We start from the raw sequence: 22,598 nt of genomic DNA on the forward strand, positions 1-22,598 counted from the left end.
ACTGGTTTTGATTTGCATTTCCCTGATGAGTAATGGCGATGAGCGACTTTTCGTCCGCTTCTTGGCCAGTCATCTATTTTCTTTGGAAAATGTCTGTCTGGATCCTCTGCCCATTTGGGGGTAGGGGGGCAGAGATGGTTAGGACTCGTCCCCTGCTTCCATGGCCTGGACGAGCACTGGGCAGGAGCGCAGTAAATGCTGACCGACTGACCCAACGTCCTGCCGCCGGCAGCGGGGTCGGCCTGACCCTGACATGCACCTGTTGTTGAGCCCATCTGTGCTTATCACGCAGTGCGACTGCCCTCATGCGGGTCCGCCCTTGAGTGCTCGGTCCTGCGACTGTCCCCTACTAAGAGCCACGTCCTAAACTAAGCAGAGCCATTCCCGCAGATCCCACGCAACAGGCTCCTCGGGGCGCCGGGGACCCAGCCGGCTTCGGTTGCCCGTGGCAACGCGTGGCGCCGCGCTTCCTGTATTGATTCGAATCACGGGCTACGTCACGTCCTCCCGAGATGCCCGACGCGCGCAGGCGCAGTCGTGCGGGGTGGGCGGGGCGTGGCGCGGCCCCGGCGGGAGGCCCGGGCGCGCGGGGGCGTGGCGGGGCGTGGCGGCCGCACGCAGCGCGCCGGCGCGGGGGCGTGGCCGGCCGCGGGAGCGCGCGCGGCGGAGGAGGGCTCCGGGAGGCCGCGGAACAGCGACCGCCGCCATATTAAGGAGCGCGGAGCCCGGGGTCCCGTCGGCGGCGGCCGCGGCCGGACCAGTGCAGCTGCGGGCGGCGGAGGCCGGCGCGGCGTGGTGCCGGGAGAGGCGGGGTTGGCGGAGCCAGCGGGCGACCGGAGCGAGCCAGGTGAGGCGTCCGGGATCTGGGGACCCGCCCCCCGGGCCCGAGCCGCGACCCCCCGAGCCGGCAGGGCCCGACGGCGGCGCGGGCCTACCCCGGGCCCCCACCCCCGACACCCAGCTGGCGGCCCCCACGCTCGGGCCCCTCCGGGAGCCGGCCAGCCCCCCAGAACGCTGCCCCCCGTGCCGAACTAGGCCCGGGGTGACCTCCGCATTTCACTCCCGTCTTCACCCCCAAACCCGGCCCTGAGTGAGCGCCCCAGCCCGAGCCACCTGCAGCCCGAGACCTCCCCCCGCACCTCGCGTCCGAGGTCCGTTTATAAATAGGGGGCTGAGCTGTCCCCCAGAACGGCTCTTCATCTCTGGCCTCTCGAACCCGCCTCTTCCAAATTGGGACCATCCCAGCTCAGGCCCTGCCCGGATCGAGACTGCCCCCCGTGGCTGTCACGACACAGCCAGGCTCGAACCAGGCCCCCTTCCCCCACTTTGTGGCCCCCGAAACAGGTAGACGGAGGTGTGGAGACCCTGTCTATGTGGGCGCCCCTCTGGGTTCCTGGCACCCAGAAGCATTTAGGCATTGTCACTTGAGTGCATCCGTGTCCCCCCCCCCTTTGCTCCCAACCCCACTGCCTTCTGCTCCCCCAGCCTCCCAGTTTGACCGGTCTCAGCTGCCATCCAGCCCGTGTCAAGCTCTCCATGTGGGCCCTGACCCCACCAAAATCTGAGACGGCCTGTCTCTGCCCGGCTACCATCCCATCCCGGAACATCCTGCCTCCTCCTGTAAGCACCCGCCCCACCAACCGGGAGCCCCAGGTGTGGAATGCTTCTCCCCATCACAGCCGTGTTCCCCCACTAAAAAATTGTGGACCCCCACCCACTGGTCCTGCACTGTCTAGACCTGCCTCCAACCCAAAGCTGGAGACCCTCTGCTGTGCAGCTGTCTAGCCTAGGCCTGTTTTGTTTTTCCCTGTTCTTTTCTCGGCAAAATCCTCCCCTCTTTCAAGTGCCTGTTATGCTAAGAACTAGCCCCCCCCCAACTCCAGTCCACAGAGTGATGACCTCATGCCTCCCGCTGGAGAGGCTGCACCGCACCCTCTACCCCCCCTCCCATCTCCTTACTATACTTTAGATGGGGAGGATTTACCAAAAGAAAAACAATCCACCTCAACATGCACAGCTGTTCCCCTTACCACAGATTGGGGACAGGTGAGAAGGTCTTTGAAATGAAGGAGCTTGGGTGGTCTCTGCTGGAGGGGGGTGGGGGTTTGCACACTAGAGGCTGATGAGATCTTTTGGGGACAGTCCCCAGAGTGGTGCATTGTCCCGTAGAACGCACTCTAGGCTGTTGTTCATGCAGAATTTCTCGTGGGCCGTTTTGGCCTTTGAGGTCATGGGCCCCTTCTGTTTCAAGAGAAACTACTGGCCTTCTGAGCCCCAGAGTGCAAGCAGGTGCCCTGGCTGTTACAGGGCACTTTGCCGAGTGAGCAAGGTTCCAGTGCTCCAGGAGGGTTTTGTTGAGGATTGTGGGCTCTCCCCCTGTGAAAACCAGGCTTCTGGCCCTCGGATGGCTCTCGGTTCAAAGGACAGTTGCTTTGCTGAGTGGTGGGTAGTGCCCAGGGAGCTAGCTGTGCTGGCAGTTTGCTGCCCCCCCCCCCCCGGACTATTTCCCCAGGGAAATCTCAGACCCCGTGGCCCATCCAGTGGCGGTGGCTGTTTGGGGCTAGGGGAGAAGTGCCTGGAAGCAGATGAGGAGGCAGTGAGTCTTCAGAAGTCGGTCTGCCTCCATTCTCACACGAGGCCCTCTATTTCAGCAGGAAATCTCCCAGTGCTGTTTGTTGGGGCCTCTGGCCTGGTGGTTTGGGGACCAGAGTGGGGTTGGTTGTGGGGACCTTTTGCTTGGTAGCACTGAGCGGGGTGAGGCTCCCAAATCGTTCTGTTTGGAGGGCCGATCCTGGAGACTCGCGTTAGGTGTCAAGATCAAGGGACTTGGTCTTTTAGGAACCAGCAAAATGGCACTACTGTTGTAATTCTCTTCTAGAGCAGAGGTTCTCAGCCGGGGACGTTGGTGCTGTCTGGGACATCTGTGGTGATCACGTCTGGGGGTGCTCCTGGCTTCGAGTGGGTGGGGTCAGGGATGCTGCTGCCCCACCCTGCCGCCCCATGCTCAGGATGGCCCCGAATATCAGCAGTGTCGAGGGGGGAGACCTGGGACTGGAGTTCACACTGAGAGCCCTGTGAGGGCAGGGCCTCTGTCCCCAGAGCCTCCCCGTGCCCCATAGGGCTGGAGCTCGAGAACACTGGCTTGAGTGGGTGCTAGAGGGCGGGGACAGCCGGACGGTAGGGTACGTTTGGCCCATTCTGGGAGCTGGTGGCCTTCAGAGTATCGGGCTGCCCCTCTTCTGCCCAGCAGCTTCCCGCCGTCCAGGTTCTGATCCCTCACAGGCCCCAGTAGCCTCCCCCTTGTCAGGTCCACTGGTCACCGCCCTGGCCACCTCTCCCTGCACCTGCCCGAGATTTGTTTGGTACATGGGAACGGCGGCGGGCGCTTTGGAGCCAGGCGCGTCCTGCAGCTCCTTCCTTCTGTCGAGCCCTGGGATTCGCACACAATCAGAGCTCCTTCTCGTGTGGCACGGATGTGCCAGACAGGGGACGTTCATGCCCCCAGCTACCATGCATCCTGGTGTCCTTGGCAAGTGAGTGCTTTCTCCTGCTGTGGCTTCCTCGCTTGAGATTGGAACAGGAGCGCACGTCGCGTCCCAGCAGCCACGAATGGTTTGGTCCTTGACCGTCGTGCCTAACAAATGACCCCCGCCCCCCAAAAAGTGGACTGTGGACTCCACTCTCCCCTGGCTTCCTACACCTTCCCATCAGTGAGCAGCCTCCTTCACTGGCCCTCCTTTTCATTATTTATTTGCTGAATTTTTGTTGGTAACAGATCTATTCAGGTATAATTCCCATGCCCTGTCATTTACTGATTTAAAATACACAGTTCAGTGCTTTTCAGCTTTCGCATCTATCACCCTAATTCCAGAACATTCTCATCACTGCAAACAAACCTTCTTCCCTTTACCCATCAGTCCTATGCTCTCCCCAGTTCCGGCAACCACTGCCCCATTTTCTGTCAGGATGAGCCTGTTCTGGACGTGTCACACACGTGGACGCACACGCCGCGGGGCCTTCTGTGTCTGGTTCCCTCCCTGAGCGTCATGGGCTCGGGGTCCGTCCCCGGGGCAGCGCATGTTGCAGCCGAGTGACACTCCTGCCCCTGGGGACACGTTATGTTTGTCCGCTCACCAGTTGGTGGACACTTGGGCTGTTTCCACCTTTTGCCTGTTAGGACAAGAGCCACTGCGAACAGTTGACTCCCGGTTCTTGTGTGGTGACCCTTGTTTTTGATCTGAACTCAGATGCTTCTCTGCTCTCTGCACGCTCTCTGGGTGGACGCACTTCACCTCCTGTCCCCCTTTGCTGCTGCTGCCCGAGGCTGGCTCCAGAACGCCCAGCCCGCATGGCCAGTGCCAGTCGTCCGGGTGGCCTGCAGGTGCCCGGGTTGAGTTAGCCCGGAAGTAGTCACTCTTTCCTTGAACCTTTCCCGCCCCTGGCCTCCCATGGAGCCCCTCCTCTCCATCCCCCCATCCTCTTGGGATCGCCCACTTTCTCACCTGGCAGGCATGGTCTGGACCCCTGCTCCCCAGTGCTCTGCCCAGTCTCCGCGTGATGCCACCTTCAGTCCACAGAGGCACAGCTCCCACTCCTGGCTCCCTGTCCTGCCCCACCACCCTGCCACTAGCCCCAGGACATGGCCCAGGAGACCGCTCTTGTGGCCTTACCTTTCCCTCTTCTGCCCCCAGCATGCTCCTCACACCCAGCCTCCCCAAAACCTCTGCGCGGTTCTCTAGGGCAGCGGACCGCTCCTTCCGGGTCCCTGTGCCTTTCTGCACATGCTGTGCCCAGAGAAAGGAACCACCGGTTTGTGCGGGACGTGTCAGGCTGTACTTGCACAGTGTCCTACAGTAAGGAGAGGTAAACAGGCTGGCTGGGTCGGAGGTGCCGTTGGCAGGATGCAGGGAGCAAGGGCAGGGGCCAGACTGCTGCTTGGAGCTTGCCTGCACTTCTGGAAGGCTGAACAGAAACAGAAAGGTCAGCTCTGGCCTCTTGAGCCCGAGGGAAACCACTCTTCCCCCTAAGGATTCCCATAAGCCAGGAGTTCTCCACTGGGGGCAATATCTGGGGATATTTATGGTTGTCACAGTGGGGGTGTTCTAGCATCCAGTGCGTGGGGGCCAGGGATGCTGCTCAACCCCCCACTGTGCCCATGCCGCCACTCGCCCCCCCCCCCAAGAATGACACGGCCCCAGTGTCACCAGTGCCAGTAGGTGGGGTCGGGGGTCCTTGCCCTAAACATACTAGGTTTGAGGGTTTTCCTTCTGACCCTGCCTGGGACCTGGAGGTGGGATCCATGGCGAGACCTATCGAGGAAGCACTTGCTGACGCTCAAGGCCGCCTGTGAGGGGGTGAGCTCCCTGTCCCTGCCGGTGTGCAAGCAGATGCTGTTGTGAGGGGCTCACTTCGAGCCGCTTTCCAACCTGTCCAGCCTTGAGATCTGGCCCTGTGACAGAGGCCACAGCTGCAAACACGTACGTGAGCGTCAGTCGTTCAGGTCTGTTGCCAAGTCATCCTGCCTTTGCGCGGGCCCTCACGCCCTTGTGGGTTGGAGGTCTCACCCCATCACACTGGAGAACGGGCGCCTTGCAGCTCCGAGAGGTGGGCGACGAGCGACTTCACCCTGGGCACGTTTCTGAGGCTTCAAGCAGCAGTGCTCGCCTGGAGTCCAGCAGTGTCTCTCTGGGCTGTTGTCACAGGCTGAAAAGGGAGAGCCTTTGGTCCAGAAAGCCATTACCTCTAGACTGCCCGCCGTGGGGGGCGGGACTCCTTGATGAGCCCCAGGGCCTGTCTGCACAGAGTGAGTGGGGAGTCGGCCTTAGCTGAGTAAATGTGTGCATGCAGGAACATGCTTCTCCGGGACCCCCACGTCTGGGCCTCCCCAGGAGTAACCTGACCCTCATGCTGATTCGTATCGGCCCCCGAGGGGAGGCACATTGTCTCCCTGTCCTGTGTCAGGCGCGGTCCTTTTGGATTCGGGCTCTTCCGGGCCTTGTCTTTTGCTGGAGTGAGAGGTGAGGGACCACTAGCTCATCGCGTTCCCTCTGCCGGGTGGGACGTCCCGCTTCAGAAGTCCCATTCTGTGCAGCACCTCTTGGGAGCCCAGGAGCCTGCGTTCTAGTTGGTGTCTGGAGACCACGGCCAGGCCTTCCACCACGCAGCCCCACGTCTTTTACCGACCACAGTCTTCCCCCCTCTGGGTGGGGGGAGAGCCATCTTCTCACCTGCAGGGGCAGTGAGGGAGGAGAAGGTGCTCCCCCTGGCCCCCCAGCCTACAGCTGTGGCCAGGAGCTCACTGGACAGCAGCAGCCGTGGCCGCCGGGGCACCTCCCCTGCCGCCCAGCCTGCACACGCTGCGGACAGAGGAGAGGGAAGCAGGCCCGTCTGGAGTCTGTCATGCACCTGTCCCTGAGCCCCTGGGATCAGCTGCCACTTCCCAGCGTCTCCTCTGGGTCAAGCACTGGGCGAGCTGCTTCGAGGAGGTCACTCCCGGTTTTACAGCAGCATAGGTGCCATTCTCCCGTAACCCACGTCAGAGAGAAGTGGCTTGCCCAAAGCTACTGGGCCCGTAGGAGTGGAAGCCAGGACTCAAAGCCAGGTGTGTCCTTCTCTGAAGCCCCTGCATTCTCCCATAGACTTTTCTAGGACTGAATGGTGTTTTGGTTGACTGCGGTGTTGGGGGAGGGAGCCGTGAGGGCTGCTTACAAGCCTATCTGAGCCGAGGCAGAAGCAGCAAAGCCAGAGTCTCCCACGTGAGCAGAAAATTGGACAACTCCCCCTTTCTCTAGTTGGGTCTTTCTCCTGCGGTACTTCCCCAGCCTCTTAGAGAATGGCTGAAAAGAGTATGACCAGCCCCTGGGCTCCCGGCAGCACTCTCTTGTCTTCCTTGGGAGGAAAGGACTGCTAGTCAGGTGGTCTGGGGGGTGCCTGGAGCTACCCCTGGGTCTCCTGCAGCCGCACCTGTTCATCTCCCACATGGGGGCATGCGCTCTGGAGACTTCAGGGGCCCCACCCCGGGCTGTGCCCCATGGTGAAGGTTCGTAGGGAGCCCCCAGCCATTTACCAGCATATTCCCAACCTGTGGATGGTGCCCACGAGAACCGACCAGCGCATATTCCCATGTGATGGGACTCCCTACTCCAGAGCAGGTGTTTGACCTGTAGGTGGCTGGCGGGCTCGGGTGCTGGGCTTGGGGACCCTTCCACCTGGGGAGCGTCACGATCTGAGCAGCTGTGGGCAGGAGGGTGACCGTAGGAGCTGGAGCCATATTTCCCGGGGAGGATCCCAGCAAGTTCCTCCTTTATGAAAGGGAGATAGCATTGCACCTGGGGACAGAATTGAGTAAGGCACTTGGAGCAACGCTGGCCCACTGCGTTCGGGCCCAGGAGCAGTATCCCATTGACCTGGGACCCTGGGCCCACACAGGATGGGGCGGGGTGGGTGTCCACAGGCTCCTCCGCACCCATGTGGGTAGCAGGTGCCTGACCTCTACCTGTTGGCAGGAACGGCTTCCCCCCCAGAAGCTGGAGTTACCCTCACCGGGGGCAGTTTTGCCAGGGGACGCTGGGTGGTGGTGAGGACGTCTGTGGTCGTCACAATGGGGAGAGCCTCTGGTGTAAACCATTTCATTGGTAGCCACGTCCAGACTGTTGTCACCCTCGAAACACCGAGTCACGGAAGCCCTGCTGTGGGGATGTTTCATTGCCTTGGCTTTCGCTGAAGAGCCTTACAACATCCAAACCAGGAGGGACCGGTTTTTCGAGATGAGCAGGACTTTGAGGGGCTTGAAATTTGGTGAGCGCAGAGTGCTCCGTCTTGGGGGCCCCGGGGCCCAGCATGAACTTGAGAGGAGGTGTGGCTGTGCTGCGCTGCCCCCAGGCGTGGAGGGGAGACCGTTGCGTGTCCATGCCACTGTCCTTGAGTGCCCCCTGCGGCCGCACCCCCGCTCCAGGAGGCTGGGAGACGATTGGAGGCGCTGTGTGCTGTGTCATCCGTCCTTGCTCACACCAGGCCCAGCCCACGTGTTCCTCGTCTCCCTTGTCGGCTAGCCTCCCTGGCCTGGCCCCGGAGCGGGTCTGCCCCTCGGCACTGTGAACGTTCCAGCCGGACCACTGTCTGGGGGGGCGTCCCCAACACTGGGGGGGGGGGGCGAGCAGCAGACCCAGCCCCCGCGCCTCAATGCCAGGAGCACCTCAGTCATGACAATCACACATGTCCGCATGTCCCCAGACACTGCCCAGCGTGTGCTGGGGGGCAGGATGGCCCCAGTGAGAGCCACTGTGTCATGCCTGGAGTGAGCCGTCTTCTCTGAGTGCTCGCTGGGCAGAAGCCGTGTAAGCAGCGCACGGCGGGGCTGGGGAGGTCAGGGGCTGGCGGGGAGCTGCAGAGAAGGCTGGGCCCCGCTCCACGACTGCCAGGGGGAAGCGGTGTGCTCTCAGAGGGGTCCGGGCCCAGGGCGAGTGAGGAGCAGAGCGTGGCCAGTGCCCGGGAGGGCAGCCCTAGGTGCTTGGGCGACCCCTGGCCCGAGCAGAGCCTGGCTTTCGCTGTGTGGGAGCCTCATCATTGTCCTGTGAGGGGACTGGGATGCCGCCTGTCTCCCGGAAGAGCGGTCTTGGCATTGGAAGCTTGTCTGAGGCAGTGGCCTGAGTGGGTCTCCTGGCTTTTCATCCTGGGGGCCAGTTGGGAGAAGAGAAGACCCCTTCCTCAGGGGTTGACTTGGTGGGTGGGCAGGTCCCCCAGGGACAGTATCCAGTGGAGGGGACAGTGGCAGCGAGTGGCTGAGGGCTCTGGCCCCCTCACCTGACCTGGACGCCAGCCTGCCCCAGTCAACAGGGTGAGCTCGGGGGGCGCTCACTGCTTCCTTCCTGGCTCTGTCTCGGGCTAGGCCTGGGGGTTGGGGGGAGCCTTTGTGCCGCGGCCCGCGCTGCGGACTGCTCGGGAACAGAAGAGTCCGTGCACGCTCGGACGTGTTATTGGGAAGTTCTCAGATGTGCGGTGAAGGCAGCCGAACGTTGGGCGCCCTGCCAGCCTGGGCCACAGCTGCAGAACCCCAGAAGTGCACACTGACGTGCGGGGGAAGCGGGGCTCCTTCCTCTCCTGCCCCCACTCCAGTTCCTCCCCCACAGCTGACCTGTGCTATGGTTTCTTCCCCGGCCTCCGGAAGTAGCTTGTTGGCACCGAGCTGCGCTCATGGGCGTGGAGCTCGCTGACCCTCCTGCTGCCCCCGCCACTGCCCTGTGCCCTGGTGGGGACGTGAGCCTCACGCCACCGCGTCGGCCCTCGCCTTCCACTCTCACACGCAGCCTGCAGACCGCGTCCTTGTATGTGGTTTCGCACACACAACTATTACGGGCGAATTCTTAGAAGTAGAGACACCGCATCAGAAAGGATGTGTGTTTTAAATCTGGAAAGCAACTGCCAAATTGTCTTCCCTGGAAGTCGGGTTTCAGCTCCTGCCAAGGAGCGCGTGCCTGCCTTCTCTGTTTGCCGGGGCGGCCGGGCTGTCAGCTGACCTGGGAGCTTGGGGCTCAGGGGTCGGGACCTGCTGCCCTCCGGCTGCCGGCGGGGTGGGCGTCCTCTCTCAGAAGCGTCGTGTTCATACCCTCCACGGCTTCGGTGTCTCCCGTGGCTGGCAGGTGTTTTTCCCGCTTGTGTCGTCTTTTTAAATAAAACCGTTTGTGGTTTATCTTGTTTTGCGGACGGTTTCCGTTTCTCCTGGGCCCTGCCATCCCTGCGACAGATCAGCCCCGTTGGTCTCACAGGGAGTCACCAGGGGGCGTAAACGGTGGCCTTGCTTTGTAAATGGGAGGCTCTGGTTTCCATTGGAAGTGAGTTCCTCTGGGCTGAGAGGTTTAGACTCTGTAGCCCACAGTGTGACCATTCCCGGTGCTGAGGCCCCTCGTTCCCCAGAGCCCCACTGGCCCTGAGCAGCCCTGCGGGGGGAGAGCAGGGGAGGGGTGTCCACTGAGCATGTGAACTGAGCATGGCCTTCACTTGGCCCCCCCAGGGCTCACTGCCTGGTAGGTGGCAAACAACGCCCCAGTCAGGGCTGGCCAGGGTTGCCTCTGCACACAGTTGGCCTAGGGACATTAGCTGCCTCTCTGACCCTTGTTTCCTTGTCCGCAAAGTGGAATGGACAGGCGACTAGCCCAGCTCTGGGAGAGTACCCGCTGATGGTAGAACTTACCAGAATGGAGCCATGATCGCTTCTCTTTGTGTCCCTTCTTCTCCCCTGCCATAAATCCCACTGGGGATTCTCGGTCGTCAAAGTGGACACTGACCTCCTGGAGCTCACCCCTGGTTCCCAGGCTCACCCTTGGGAAACACCCTGTCTTCCGAATGGGCATCTCCAGCTTGGACAGAAACTCGTATGGCTGTGCTGCCCCAGGAGTGGTCCCTGTGGTGAGGGCATGTTGGGGTTTGTCCTGGGGCAGGCGAGTAGGTGGACTTGGAGCTGGACGGGAAGGGGAGGGTGGGGAAGGGTCCTCACCGCCAGAGAAGTGAGGGGGGCTTGAGGGACACAGCCATCCTCCACTTCTGGACTCTGCTCTGTGACAAATGGTCTGAACTGGTCTGGGGACCTCTGCCGAGGCACACGGGGTACACGCAAGGTGGGGGGCGATGGCTAGGAAGGGAAGTGGCTGCTCCCACAGGTTTACAACCAGATGGAGGGCCTCAACCCCACTTCACTCCCAAAGCAGGAGGCCCACTGTGTGGCCCCGTGAGGATGACGGGGCTGGGGGAGCTCAGAGGAACCCCAGGCCCAGTGGAGGGAAGCCCCTGGGGCAGGTGGGTGTGGACGTCAGGCCTCTGGGCAGGAGCCCCTGGCCGTGCCCCCACGTGACCCTGGGGCGTTGCTGCCCCTGGCTCAGCTGTCACGTGTTCACACTCACGTGAGGCCACACACTGGGAGTGCACGCCTGCTAATGTGGCACGTGGTGTGGGACACACCATGGTGACTAGCGGCCGCTCTCCTGTTCCTTCGAGTGTAATCCAGTTGGCTTGTCTTTGGCTGAGTGTCTGGCTTTGGGCCTGGACCACCCCAGGCCAGCGCTCTGTGTCCCCTCATCGCAGGTGAGGGTCGAGGACGCGGTGGGCTTACGCTGGTCCTTCAGCCACGTGCTGCACTCGGTCTCTGCACCGCAGGCCCCGGAACCCCAGGAGAGGCCATTCGGGGCTGTTGAAAGTCGGGCCTCGGCAGGTTGGCCTGGGTAGCTCCTTGTGTAGCCACAGCTGGGGAGGTGTGAGTGGTGTACCCCAGGTCTGTTCCTTCCCAGGTGACACGACGCTAGTACTTTCCTCAGGTGTCTTTGCTTGAAGATTTTATTTATTTGAGAGAGAGAGGGAGAGAGAGGGAACAAGCAGAGGGAGGGGCAGCAGGAGAGGGAGAAGCAGGGAGCCCAGCTTGGGGCTCGATCCCACGACCTCAGGATCACGACCTGAGCCAAAGGCAGAGGCTTGACTGAGCCACCCAGGCGTCGTCCGGTGTCTCTGTTTGAAAGGGCAGATGTTCTCTCTGGTCTACCCTCTGTGTCTGCGGACGGGACCCTCTGGGGAGCGGGATCACGCGGGATGCGTCCCACGTCTGACTTCTCTGGCCGAGCACAGGGTCTTCAGGTGCCCCCACGCTATAGCAGGTGTCGAATGTCCTCTCTGTTGAAGGCTGAGTGACGTTCCAGCGTGTGGACGGACCGCACCATGTCCATCCTTCGTCTGTGGGTAGACGCTTGGGCGTCTTTCTCTTTTTGGCTTTTGGGAGTAATGCTAGTCAGGACGTTAGAGTCCTGGTCTTGGCGTGAGTCTGCCTTCCTTTCTCCAGGGTGTGTACCTAGAAGTGGGATTTCTGGGTCACAGAGCCGTGGGGTGGGGGGGAGAGACACACGAGGAGCTCATGGGGATGGGGCGGAGAGTCCGTGCTACATGGGATAGAGTCTCAGTGTGGGAGGATGAGAAGGTTCTGGAGACGGAGGGTGGGGGTGTTTGCAGAACAATGCGAGTGTGCGTCGTTGCCGCTGAGCTGTGCGCTTAAACTGGTTATGGTGCTGCATTTTATGTTACGTATCTTTTACTGTAATTTTTTTAAGCCAAGTGTTGACTTTTCCAGGGTGCTACGCCTCAGAATTCATAAACTTTTAATTTTTGACCAGCCTTTGCTTTTTCGATTTGATGCTATTTTCCTGTCATGGCCCCGGGCCCCAGCCAGAGCAGCGGAGCGATGGTGACTGTGAGCGCGCAGGGGGTCTGGGGCAGAGAGCAGGTGCGCCGCGGGAAGCTGCAGTCCTCCGAGCCCCCCCGCCAGCCTTTGTCCCCCCAACTCTTGCTTCAGCCTCCAGAGGCTCTGCGGTGCCCCCGCGGGGAGGCAGGGCTGGCAGACATTTCACGTCGGTTTCTGGAAGCCGCCGCTGGCTGTGGGCCTGGGGTCCAGCCCCGCGCTGAAGAGCACCCTTCTCTCAGAGGTGGCCGCTCGCTCCCCCTTGTGCTGGAGAGTGCACAGCCCTTTCTGTCCTCCGTGCGCTGCTCCGTGTAGAATATTCTTGTCCTGCCTCCCCTCTTCTCACTTCTCTTCAGAGAAGCCTTCCGAGCTGGGCCGAGCGCAGTGGGAGGGGGTGTGAGCTCTGCCGGGCGGCGCTGTTGAACCCCACCCGTTGCTGCGCACGCTGGCCTGCGGGGCGAGGATGCGGCCCTGTTCTTGCTCTCGGACACGGGCTTCCCCGTCCGGGGAGGAACCCGTGCTGGGACCACTTCAGCTCGTGTCCAGCCCCCCCACCTCAGGGCGAGATGTGGTCAGGGAGCAGCTTGTGGCCTCAGAGGGTCTGAAGCAGGAAGGCAACGTGATGGGGTGCATACAGTGGAGGGGTGGTCCTAGGGCAAGCTCCCCGGCCCCCGGGAATAGATGAGAGACTTGCACTAACCAGGACAAAGGCCAGGGGGAGCCCCGGCCTCTGAGTCCCTCAGGGGAGCCCTGGTGCTCCCCATCACATCCCCTGTGGCTTCCATAGCCTGTGGGGTGTGCCAGGACCCCACCCTGTTCCTGGGAGGGAGGCCCTACACGTGGTGGGGGGACCTGGCCATCACCATGGAGTTCCCTGTGGTCACCAGGCAGTGGAGGGGGCTGCTGCCCACTGGTGCTGACCTCTCCTGCCCTTCCTGCCCCAGGCTGACCTTGGCCAGTTGACCTTGGCCGGCAGGCTGGGCCTGCCCTGCGTCGCCATGGACCAGGACTATGAGCGGCGCCTCCTCCGGCAGATCGTCGTTCAGAACGAAAACACGATGCCCTGTGTGAGTACCTGGCACCCCGCCCCCGCTGGCACTGTCCTGGCCCCACGCGGGGGTTTGGGTGGGGACTGAGTGAGCCACTGGGCTTCACCCTTCAGAGGATGGGGTGCAGGGCAGGTGAGAGGCACAGCCACACGCCAGGGAGTCCCCTCCTGGAGCTTCCAGACCCCTGTTCCCGTGGGGCCACACTCAGGACTAAGGGGGACAAGGGAGGTGGTCTGCTTTCAGTTTCCAGAGAGGGAGGTGAAGGGCGCAGTGTCTCAGACCTGGGGGTCCTGTGAGGCTGGCCTGACCGGGCAGAGGTGTGATGGTGGCATGAGGTGGCCCGGTCCTTATCTACTGGAACCCAGCAGCGTGTAGGGGTGCCTCTTTCCTGTACCCCACACCCTTCAGCCATGCTGCCTGTGTCATGGGCTCCTCTCAACGCTGTCTGAGCTCTGTGCTGCACAGTCGAGGCCTTCGCCCATGGTGTCTCAGGGCCACGCTCCTTGTGGGGGCCCCATGGGGGGGGCCTTCCTGCCTCCCCCAGCTCCTGGTGTGACCAGCAGTCCTTGATTTCAGAGCCATCACTCCCGTCTCTGCCTTGTCTTTGTGTCCCCTTCTCTGTGTGTGTCGGCGTCTCTGACTCTTAGAAGGACATGGGCATGGATTTGGGGCCCATCCCACTCCAGCGTGGCCTCATTTTAGCTGGATTACAACTGCAAAGACTGTGTCTGAATAAGGTCACATCCCAGGTGCTCGGGGGTTAGAAATTCAACACGTCCTTTTGGGAGACACAGGTCAACCCACCACAGTTTCCTTACAGAAAATGGGGCATTTCTGTGACAGTTGAGGGGTGTGGGCTGGTTTGCTGGAAGCCATGCCCCCGCGTCCGCTCCCCAGTTCTGGTGAGTGAGTCGCGGTTCCGTGGGGGACCATCGTCATCTGATGGAGATGGGGCTGACGCGGCAGCAGCTCTCAGCGCAGGGAGTCCAGGGCCTTTGGTCTGTGCTGTGCCCTTTCCCGCTGTGATGGCTGGGAGGCACGGGCGCGCTCGGGCGCTGCCACTCGCGGTGTCTGGCCTCCCAGGGCTGGGAGGTCACACTGAGCACGTGGTTCACTCACCGACTCCCTTCTGCCACCTGGATTTCTAAAAGCGAACCCCAGGTTCAGCGGCCAGAGGCCAAGTGCAGGCAGGCAGGCTAGGCCTGGCCTCAGGGTCTGAGGAGAGGCTGACCTCAGTCCTGCACGCTGGGGGGCTCTGAGCCACCAGCCCTGCCCTGCTGTCCTTGCAGGTTGCGGAGATGCGGCGAACCCTGACGCCTGCCAACTCCCCTGTGTCCTCCCCCAGCAAGCACGGAGACCGCTTCATCCCCTCCAGGGCCGGCGCCAACTGGAGCGTGAATTTCCACAGGATCAATGTGAGGGGCTGCCCAGAGGGCGGTGGGGCCGGGGGACCAGGCGGCTCACTCCAGCTGGCCCTGCCTCCTTTCCCTCCCTCTCCCCCAGGAGAATGAGAAGTCCCCCAGCCAAAACCGGAAAGCCAAGGATGCCACCTCAGACAATGGCAAAGGTCAGGAGTCAGGCCCCCCCAGCAGGCCTCCCCCCCCCCCACAACCGCCACTCCCCTTCCCCTTCCCGGCCTTATGGAGCCCACTGCCTGCAGACGGCCTGGCCTACTCCGCCTTGCTGAAGAATGAGCTGCTGGGGGCCGGCATTGAGAAAGTGCAGGACCCACAGACGGAGGACCGCAGGCTACAGCCTTCCACGCCTGAGAAGAAGGGCCTGTTCACGGTGAGCCCGCTGCCTCTCCCCACTGGCAGCCTGCATCTTGCCAGGCCACCCGGCTCGGCTCCCCACGTGCCCCTCCCACGCTTACCCTGGGAGCCGCTTAACCCCACGCCTCGAGCCAAGGCTTTGCTCTCCCACCACGAAGGCCGCGCTGGGGCAGGTGCCACGTGCAGGGTCCTGAGCCTTGGGGCAGCCCCCGCGCAGGGGTGGGAAGAGCCTGGCTTGGGTCTCCTGAGAGATGGCCAGGGGGCTGGTGGCCGTCGGGGCAGCAGGGAGGCCGACACGGGCAAGTCACTGTCCAGACGATGCTTCAGGCCTGAGGCCTGTTTTGCATCTCCGGATCCCTGGAGCCTAGGCCACTGCACCTTTCACCCAAGCTCCTCCGGGTTCAGTGTGCAGCCCGCACTTCTGCCCAGCCTCCGGCAGCGCGGGGGCACCGGGGCTTTGGGCCTGAAGTCCCTGAGCTCAGGCTGAGGCTCTGCACAGCGGGTGTCCCCCCTCTCCCACCTCCAGTATTCCCTCAGCACCAAGCGCTCCAGCCCTGATGATGGCAACGATGTATCCCCCTACTCCTTGTCCCCAGTCAGCAACAAAAGGTGAGCCTGGGCCTGTGTGGGCTGGGACAGGGCCGGGCCGGCAGCCAGGCGGTGCTCGGGGGCCAAGATTGGTCCAAGACCCGCACTCGGTGCAGGCGTGGCTCAGGAGGCCCCCCGCACTGGGAACGCACTGCAGGCTCGGCGGCATTAGGCCCAGACGGGGGAGGCAGGGGAGGCTCCCCAGAGGAGGTCCAGGCAGAGGGCACGGTGTGGCTGTCAGTTCAGGGAGGTTGGTGGCCGCTGGGTCACCCGCAGCTTTGGGATCATGTGGGTGGCAGAAGGGGGAAGGGTGAGCAGGAGACCCCAAGCGGGGAGCCTGGGGCTCCTAGGGCTGCGGAGGAGGAGAGGAGACCGCGGCTGCTTTAGGACATGAGGTGGGCTCTCCCTCCCTGCAGTCAGAAGCTCCTGCGGTCGCCGCGGAAACCTACCCGCAAGATCTCCAAGATCCCCTTCAAGGTCCTGGACGCCCCGGAGCTGCAGGACGACTTCTACCTGAACCTGGTGGACTGGTCATCCCTCAACGTGCTCAGCGTGGGGCTGGGGACCTGCGTGTACCTGTGGAGCGCCTGCACCAGCCAGGTGGTGCCGCTGAGGGCGCGGGGGGTGGGGGGGCAAGCCGGCCCCCAGGGTCCAGGGCAGCCACCGCGGGCCCCCTCCCCACCGTGGGCCACAGCCTGCGGACCGCTGTGAGGGCCGCGTCCTTGGTGGGGGTCCTCACACCTACGTCAGTAGTGAATCTCAGGGCCTGCAGGACATGAAGCCACTGCTCTTTGGGGTGGGCTGTTTCGGGAATAAAACCAAATGCAAGAGGGGGCCAAAGAAGGCAAGTGAACCCGCCTCAGGGAGAAGGCCGCCCCTCTGGTCGCAGCGGCCTGTGGCCTGCGCCTGCTGCACGGTACCCTGGTCGCCCGAGCGCCCCTCCCCAGGCTCTGTGCCGTCTGTTGTCCCTGTGCTGGTGTGTGTCCCCTCCCAGCGTGCAGCCTCCTGAGCACCCCGGCCATGTCACCCTGGGTCTCAGCGCTGACACCAGTGCGCACGGGCCTGAGGCGTCCTGGAGCGAATGAACGGGTGGGGGGGGGGGCAGACGGGGATGAACAGATGGGGAGAGCCTCAGAGGCCCAGCGGGCAGCACCTGGCACATGCTGACTGCTTCCCCTCTCCCAGGTGACCCGGCTCTGTGACCTCTCCGTGGAAGGGGACTCGGTGACGTCTGTGGGCTGGTCTGAACGGGTCAGTACACGGGCCCCGTCCACCAGCTGGCAGGGCTGGCACAGGGGAGATGTGACCCAGTCTCATGGGCGGAGGTCCTGCACAGTGCTGAGGGGGCTTCAGAGACCCACAGGGGCCGGACCCCAGCCTGGAGGTCACTTGTGTAAGCTCCAGGAGTGGCCTCGACACCGCTGCCTGTCCCCAGCCTGGTAAAGATGGTTACAGAGATGGGGCTCCTCCCCAGAGACCCTCGGCCAGACTTGGTTCCCTGAAGACCACCCTCCACCCCCCCCCCCGCCTCCACGGCTGACACGGCTGCCCCACGTGGATGCACACAGATGTTTAGTGTGTCGGCTAGAGTATTTGGCTGTTCCCCTGAGGGTTCCAAGCAGGGGTATTCTCTTGGCCCAAAGGAACTCGCAGAGAAGTGGCTCCGAGGCCCTGCAGCAAGGAGGGAGAGGGAGAGCCAGGAAGGCCAGTCAGGGAGTGGTCCCCGTGCCTGGGCCTCATGCCCGCTCCATCCCCTGTGTGATCGGTCCTAGGGGAACCTGGTGGCCGTGGGCACGCACAAAGGCTTCGTGCAGATCTGGGATGCGGCCGCAGGGAAGAAGCTGTCCATGCTGGAAGGCCACACGGCACGTGTCGGTGAGGAGCCACCCAGTCCCCTGGCGGGCAGGTGTGATCCCTGGGGGGGCCAGGCCTCAGCCTCCCTTGCCCTCTGCCCGGCCTCCAGGGGCGCTGGCCTGGAACGCTGACCAGCTCTCGTCTGGGAGCCGGGACCGCATGATCCTGCAGAGGGACATCCGGACCCCACCCCTGCAGTCGGAGCGGAGGCTGCAGGGCCACCGGCAGGAGGTGTGTGGGCTCAAGTGGTCCACAGACCACCAGCTCCTCGCCTCGGGGGGCAACGACAACAAGGTAGGCGCCCCGGGGCGCCCGCCATCCCAGCCTCTGGCCATCCCTTCCGTCACAGGGCAAGGGCGATGCGGGTGCTGCCCGGGGAGGTGGGGGGACTGCGAGGAGTTTGGGGGGCCTCACGGCCACTGCCCCCACAGCTGCTGGTCTGGAACCACTCAAGCCTGAGCCCCGTGCAGCAGTACACAGAGCATCTGGCGGCCGTGAAGGCCATCGCCTGGTCCCCGCACCAGCACGGGCTGCTGGCCTCTGGCGGCGGCACAGCTGACCGCTGCATCCGCTTCTGGAACACGCTCACCGGGCAGCCGCTGCAGTGCATTGACACGGGCTCCCAGGTGTGCAACCTTGCCTGGTCCAAGCACGCCAACGAGCTGGTGAGTGTGGGGCTGGGTAGGGCCTGTGGGGCCGGTGTGCACGCCTCCCACCTCATTGCTAGAAAGCCTTTGGAGTCCCTCCGTGAGGAGCTGGCGGCAGAGGAGCCTGGGCATGCTGGAGGTGGGAGGAGGAGGAGCCCTGGCCGAGTCGAGGCTTCCCCTGGGGTTCTGAGGGGAAGCCAGGCACCCACGCCCGGTGCCCACCAGAGAGGTTCCCAGAGCTCTCAGGCACTGGACGGCTCTGGCTCAGTTCGTCCATCTGCCAGAACACAGGGATCGAGGGCGGTCACCTGTGGCCTCTGCGCCTTGCCTGCTGAGCCTAAGAGGGTTCCTGGGTGGGTGCATCGGATCGCTTGTGTCTAGGCCCCAGGGCTGCAGAAGGGGGGCCTGAGTTCGGACAGCGCCCTCTCCACCCCCCAGGTGAGCACGCACGGCTACTCACAGAACCAGATCCTGGTCTGGAAGTACCCGTCCCTGACCCAGGTGGCAAAGCTGACCGGGCACTCCTACAGGGTCCTGTACCTGGTGAGTCTGTCCCGCCTGCAGTCTGGAAGAACACCACTTCCCTGTGCCCCTGAGAGGCGGTGTGCAGCCCCTGCCTCCTCCAGGCCAGAACAGCAGGGCAGGCTCCTGTCTGCACGGTCAGGTCGTCCCACTACCTGGAATCTGCTTTCCCGCACCCCTGCCCTTCCTCTGCTCATCCGTGTGTGTTTGCGCTCGCACAAGAGGAAACCGCTGCAGATAACCCGGGTCCGAGCACTCCACTGATCTCTGCCAGATCGTCATTTGCTCTGGCTTGGAAAAAAGACTTCCTTTCCAGATGTGCTCTTTTTTTTTTCTTTTCAGAAGACAATGTTTTGTGCTTAAACCTACGTATCATTTGTCCGATTGTGCAGAACAGACTGTCTCTCCCTGCGGCAGGTGGGGGGCGGCCTTGTGTTTTCACCAGGGGGCTCTAAGTTGCGCCTCTGTCGTGCGGCCTCGGTGGGGCCTGCCCGCTCCTGCCCCCCGCCCCGGGCTGCATTCCAGCAGCTCTGTCCCAGTAGGGCTGGTGCAGGGCATAAGGCCGAAGGGAGTCTGTCTCCTCCTCAGGCCATGTCCCCTGACGGAGAAGCCATAGTCACCGGTGCTGGGGATGAAACGCTGAGGTTCTGGAACGTCTTTAGCAAAACCCGTTCGACAAAGGTAAAGTGGGTCGGTATCAGTGCCAGATGTTCCCCCACGCGCGTCCCCTCAGCCTATCCTGAGGGCTCCCCCGTCCACAAACGCCCAACCAGCCCCATTTACCCCGTCGGCTGTAGTCTCCCCAGGAGTCTCCTCTGGGACTCCCACATGCCCCCTCTCTCTGCTCCTGCATCGCTGTGCAGCCCCAGGCACGTGGCACAAGGCGCTTGGGGCCTTGCTCCCCTACTCACCTCGGGGTGCTGGGGAAGGTGCCTGCAGGCTCCCCTGGCCCAAAGCCTCACATGCCCTCCAGGCAGAAGTTCCTTCCCGCACTGGTGCTGCCCGGCCCCAACGGCCTGGCCGCGCGGCCCATGATTACTGGGCGGTCGCCTGGAGGGCTGTGGGCTCACCGGTCCCTCCTGTATGCCCTGCAGGAGTCCGTGTCAGTCCTCAACCTCTTCACCAGGATCCGGTAAAGCCTCGGGCCTCATTGTCCAGGTTGGAAGAGTCCCACCTCTCATCGGCGTGCATGGACCCTCCCCACCCCAGCACACAGTCCCCGGAGGAGGCAGCCGGGGCGGGCGGGGAGTCGGGCCTGGAGAGCCCCTGAAGATTCTCATTAAAGCCTGATTGCGAACCCTGGCAGCCGGTGTTTGGGGCGGGGACGTGGCCGGGCCCCAGCAGGAGAGGGGGCCCCAGCAGGGACCATCTGTTTGGCTGCTCTGCGTGAGCACGATGGACGCCTCCTGGGACCCAGCCTGCTTCCGTCCGCGTCCGCTGCTGCACCGTCGGGGCCGCATGCCCTTCCGAGAAGCACGTGCTCGCCGCCACCACCGCCACCACCATTGCCACTCATGCCTACAGGACAGACAGCTGGACGCCAGGTGGTCAGCTGGGGCTGGGCGGACAGCTGAGGTCAGCCCACGGATCAAAGGGACAGAGCCACCTGATAGGTTTCTCTGCGGCCAGTCCTGCTGTCCTGGCCCCAGCAGCCATGCCACTGACTTTCCCAGGGGCACGGCGCCACGCCAGAAGCGGGCCCTGGGCAGTCTCCGGGCCGAAGGAGGTCATCTTGAGATGGACTTTTGTCTGAGGAAAACAAGTCAGGTCCACTCGCTGTGTTGTGCTTACCCTGACCCTGCACTGTCCTTTACTAACGGGGGTCACGGCCCTGTTTTATCCCCAAGCAGGACTCGGGTTCTTGCGGCTTGCTGGGCAGCCGGTCAGGGTAACCCAAGGGCAGAATCAACCCTAAGGGCCGGGTCCTGTGGGCATCTGGCCCCTCCTCCCAAGCCCCTTCCCCTACCCCAGGCCACCACATTGAGTCCTATCCATCTGTGCCATTGGCCGTGGGGCAGCCAGGGGAGGAGACACCCATAGGTCCTTCCAGAAACTAACTGAGCTTCTCCTAACCCACGTCACAGTCCTCTGCCCTGCCAGCTGCACATGGGCCCATCCCTTCCTGCCTCATCTCCAGACCAGGAGACATCGAGGGAGGAAGCGAGGGCCTGGGTGTGGTCAGGGGTGTAAGCAGCAGTCCTCCCCTCCTGGGATCACGGGGTGCTGACGGAGTGGACAGGCGAGGCGGGCCTGGGCTAGGTGGGGGTCTGGCAGAGCCAGGGGCGTCCTGCACAGGTTCCCTCCAGGTCCCTGTGGCCTCGTGCTCCCCTCCGGGGGCCTGTGTGTGCAGGTGTATATATGTACTTGTGGGTTTTCTGTGTTCTTGTAGACGGGTCCCAGAAAAGTGTAAGGCTGGTTGGGGGAGGGGAGCAGTGGCTCACCCGCTATGCATTGTGGGGGACAGCGCTCACAGCTCCCGAACCTGAACCAGGGGAACAGTGGGAGCCCACCTCCCCGGCCCCGGATCTGCCTGCCGCAGGGGCAGACGAGGGACAGTGTACATAGATGTGTGTATTCTGATTGGTCAAGTTCCCACTTCTCATTTTTGTTTGTTTTTTTTAAGAAAACAATCCTGACTTGGCCACGCGTTCGCCTTGTGCAGTTGCCAGAGCCCAGGAGCTGGCTGTGCCCGTGTGACTGTCGGACCTGCCCCTGGGAGTGGGGACTGTGGGGCACCAGTCCGTGTGCGGCTAGTTGCAGAGGCAGGGGATGGAGGGGCTCCTGGTGCAGAGCGAGCCTTGTTTCTTGTGAAATGTAGCATCGTTGTCATTAAACCAGTGGTGGGTTCATGCACTGCTAGGGCTGGCTGTCCATCTGTCTGGTCCCCAGCTGGGGTGTCCTGATGTTGCAGACGGGGCCAGGCGGCTCGTCCTGGGTGAGCTGGTTATGGAGAAGACTCGCAGTGTATAAGAGGTGCCGGTGACCCCAAATTCAGGGCCCCTGGGGCCGAGGACAGGGGTATGGCCCTGCTGCGGGGAAGAGGCACACCCCTGGTTGCCATCTGGAAGGGGGAGAGTGGGGTGGGAGTGGTGGTCTCTGCACGCAGAAGGCCGGTCACGGTGGGGTAGAGGGAGGGCTGGGGGTGGAGGAGCCGATGAGGACAGGGGGTTAGGGGTGAGGGGGCCGCACAGCAGCTCTCAGGCAGGGCAGGCGCCGCTCCCACCTCTACCTGACAGACGGGGAAACTGAGGCCAGTGGGTGACCTTGCTGGCCCAGCATCTCACACAGGGGAGATGGGATGGGGGGGCAGGCAAGATTTGTTGCTTTGTTGTCATTCTGTCGATCCTTGAACATAGCTCTTGCGGTAAAGGGAAAGAGATTTCACAGTAGTTGAGGGTTGAGGCACAGGCCATTGGAGGGGAGGCTGGTGGGGGGCAGGGAGGCCAAAGGGGAGGACGGAGGGGGTGGCAGGGGAGGGGGGGTGAGGATGCCATGAGGACCGGAGAAGAGGGGGATTTGGAAGTGGTCGAGGGGAGTAGAGGTCTTGGGGCTGGAGGGGAAAGCCAGCTTAGGCCAGAGGAGTGGTGATTCCAACAGGACCTGGCAGGTCAGGGGTCCCCAAGGGGGTCTGGAGAAGAGGGGTGAGCCCCCCTACAGTGAGCAGCTGCCCACAGCTGGCCAGCACCCAGGCCCTTCCCTGTAGGTGAAGGAGCCCTGTCCAGGGCAGTGGGGACCGGAGACACCAGGCCACAACGCCTGCCCTTCCGGGCCCCAGTTGTGGCAGACCGTGAGAAGCATGTGTGGCTGGGACAGGGGGCGGGTGGCAGGAGGCCCTGGGGAAGGGCACCTTTGAACCCAGAGCCCGAGAAGAGCCGTGTGATCAGGGGCCTGGAGAGCAGGGAGAACCTGGGCGGAGGGGATGCTGCAGGCAGAGGGCACAGTCCCTGCAGAG

The 22,598-nt window shown here is 63.0% G+C and overlaps 1 protein-coding gene across 4 annotated transcripts; it reads left to right on the plus strand.

Annotated features, from left to right (window-relative positions):
• Positions 1–655: 655 nt before the first annotated feature.
• Positions 656–21,499, plus strand: FZR1 (fizzy and cell division cycle 20 related 1). 4 transcript variants are annotated; one of them, XM_026481050.4, is made up of 15 exons: positions 656–847; positions 1,486–1,620; positions 13,159–13,281; positions 14,553–14,678; positions 14,767–14,830; positions 14,924–15,051; positions 15,562–15,644; positions 16,040–16,223; positions 16,809–16,874; positions 17,396–17,498; positions 17,587–17,771; positions 17,909–18,142; positions 18,563–18,667; positions 19,235–19,336; positions 19,741–21,499. In XM_026481050.4, exons 2-15 carry the CDS (start codon positions 1,537–1,539, stop codon positions 19,780–19,782), a joined length of 1,629 nt encoding a protein of 542 aa, XP_026336835.1. In that variant the 5' UTR covers positions 656–847; positions 1,486–1,536; the 3' UTR covers positions 19,783–21,499. The 4 variants fall into 4 exon arrangements, with proteins under 4 accessions (XP_026336835.1, XP_057168002.1, XP_026336836.1 ...); XM_026481051.4 differs by having other exon boundaries at positions 657–847; positions 19,235–19,327; XM_057312019.1 differs by lacking the exon at positions 18,563–18,667.
• The last annotated feature ends 1,099 nt before the right edge of the window (positions 21,500–22,598 follow it).

Source organism: Ursus arctos, unplaced genomic scaffold, assembly GCF_023065955.2.
Source record: "Ursus arctos isolate Adak ecotype North America unplaced genomic scaffold, UrsArc2.0 scaffold_14, whole genome shotgun sequence".
NCBI classification, from domain to species: Eukaryota; Metazoa; Chordata; class Mammalia; order Carnivora; family Ursidae; genus Ursus; species Ursus arctos.

Coding starts and splice junctions, on each gene's coding strand:
- FZR1 (XM_026481050.4), top strand. CDS start 1,537: ATGTGGGCCCTGACCCCACCAAAATCTGAGACGGCCTGTCTCTGCCCG. Junction 1,621..13,158: donor GGAACATCCTGCCTCCTCCT/GTAAGCACCCGC, acceptor TTCCTGCCCCAG/GCTGACCTTGGCCAGTTGAC. Junction 15,052..15,561: donor AGAAGAAGGGCCTGTTCACG/GTGAGCCCGCTG, acceptor TCCCACCTCCAG/TATTCCCTCAGCACCAAGCG.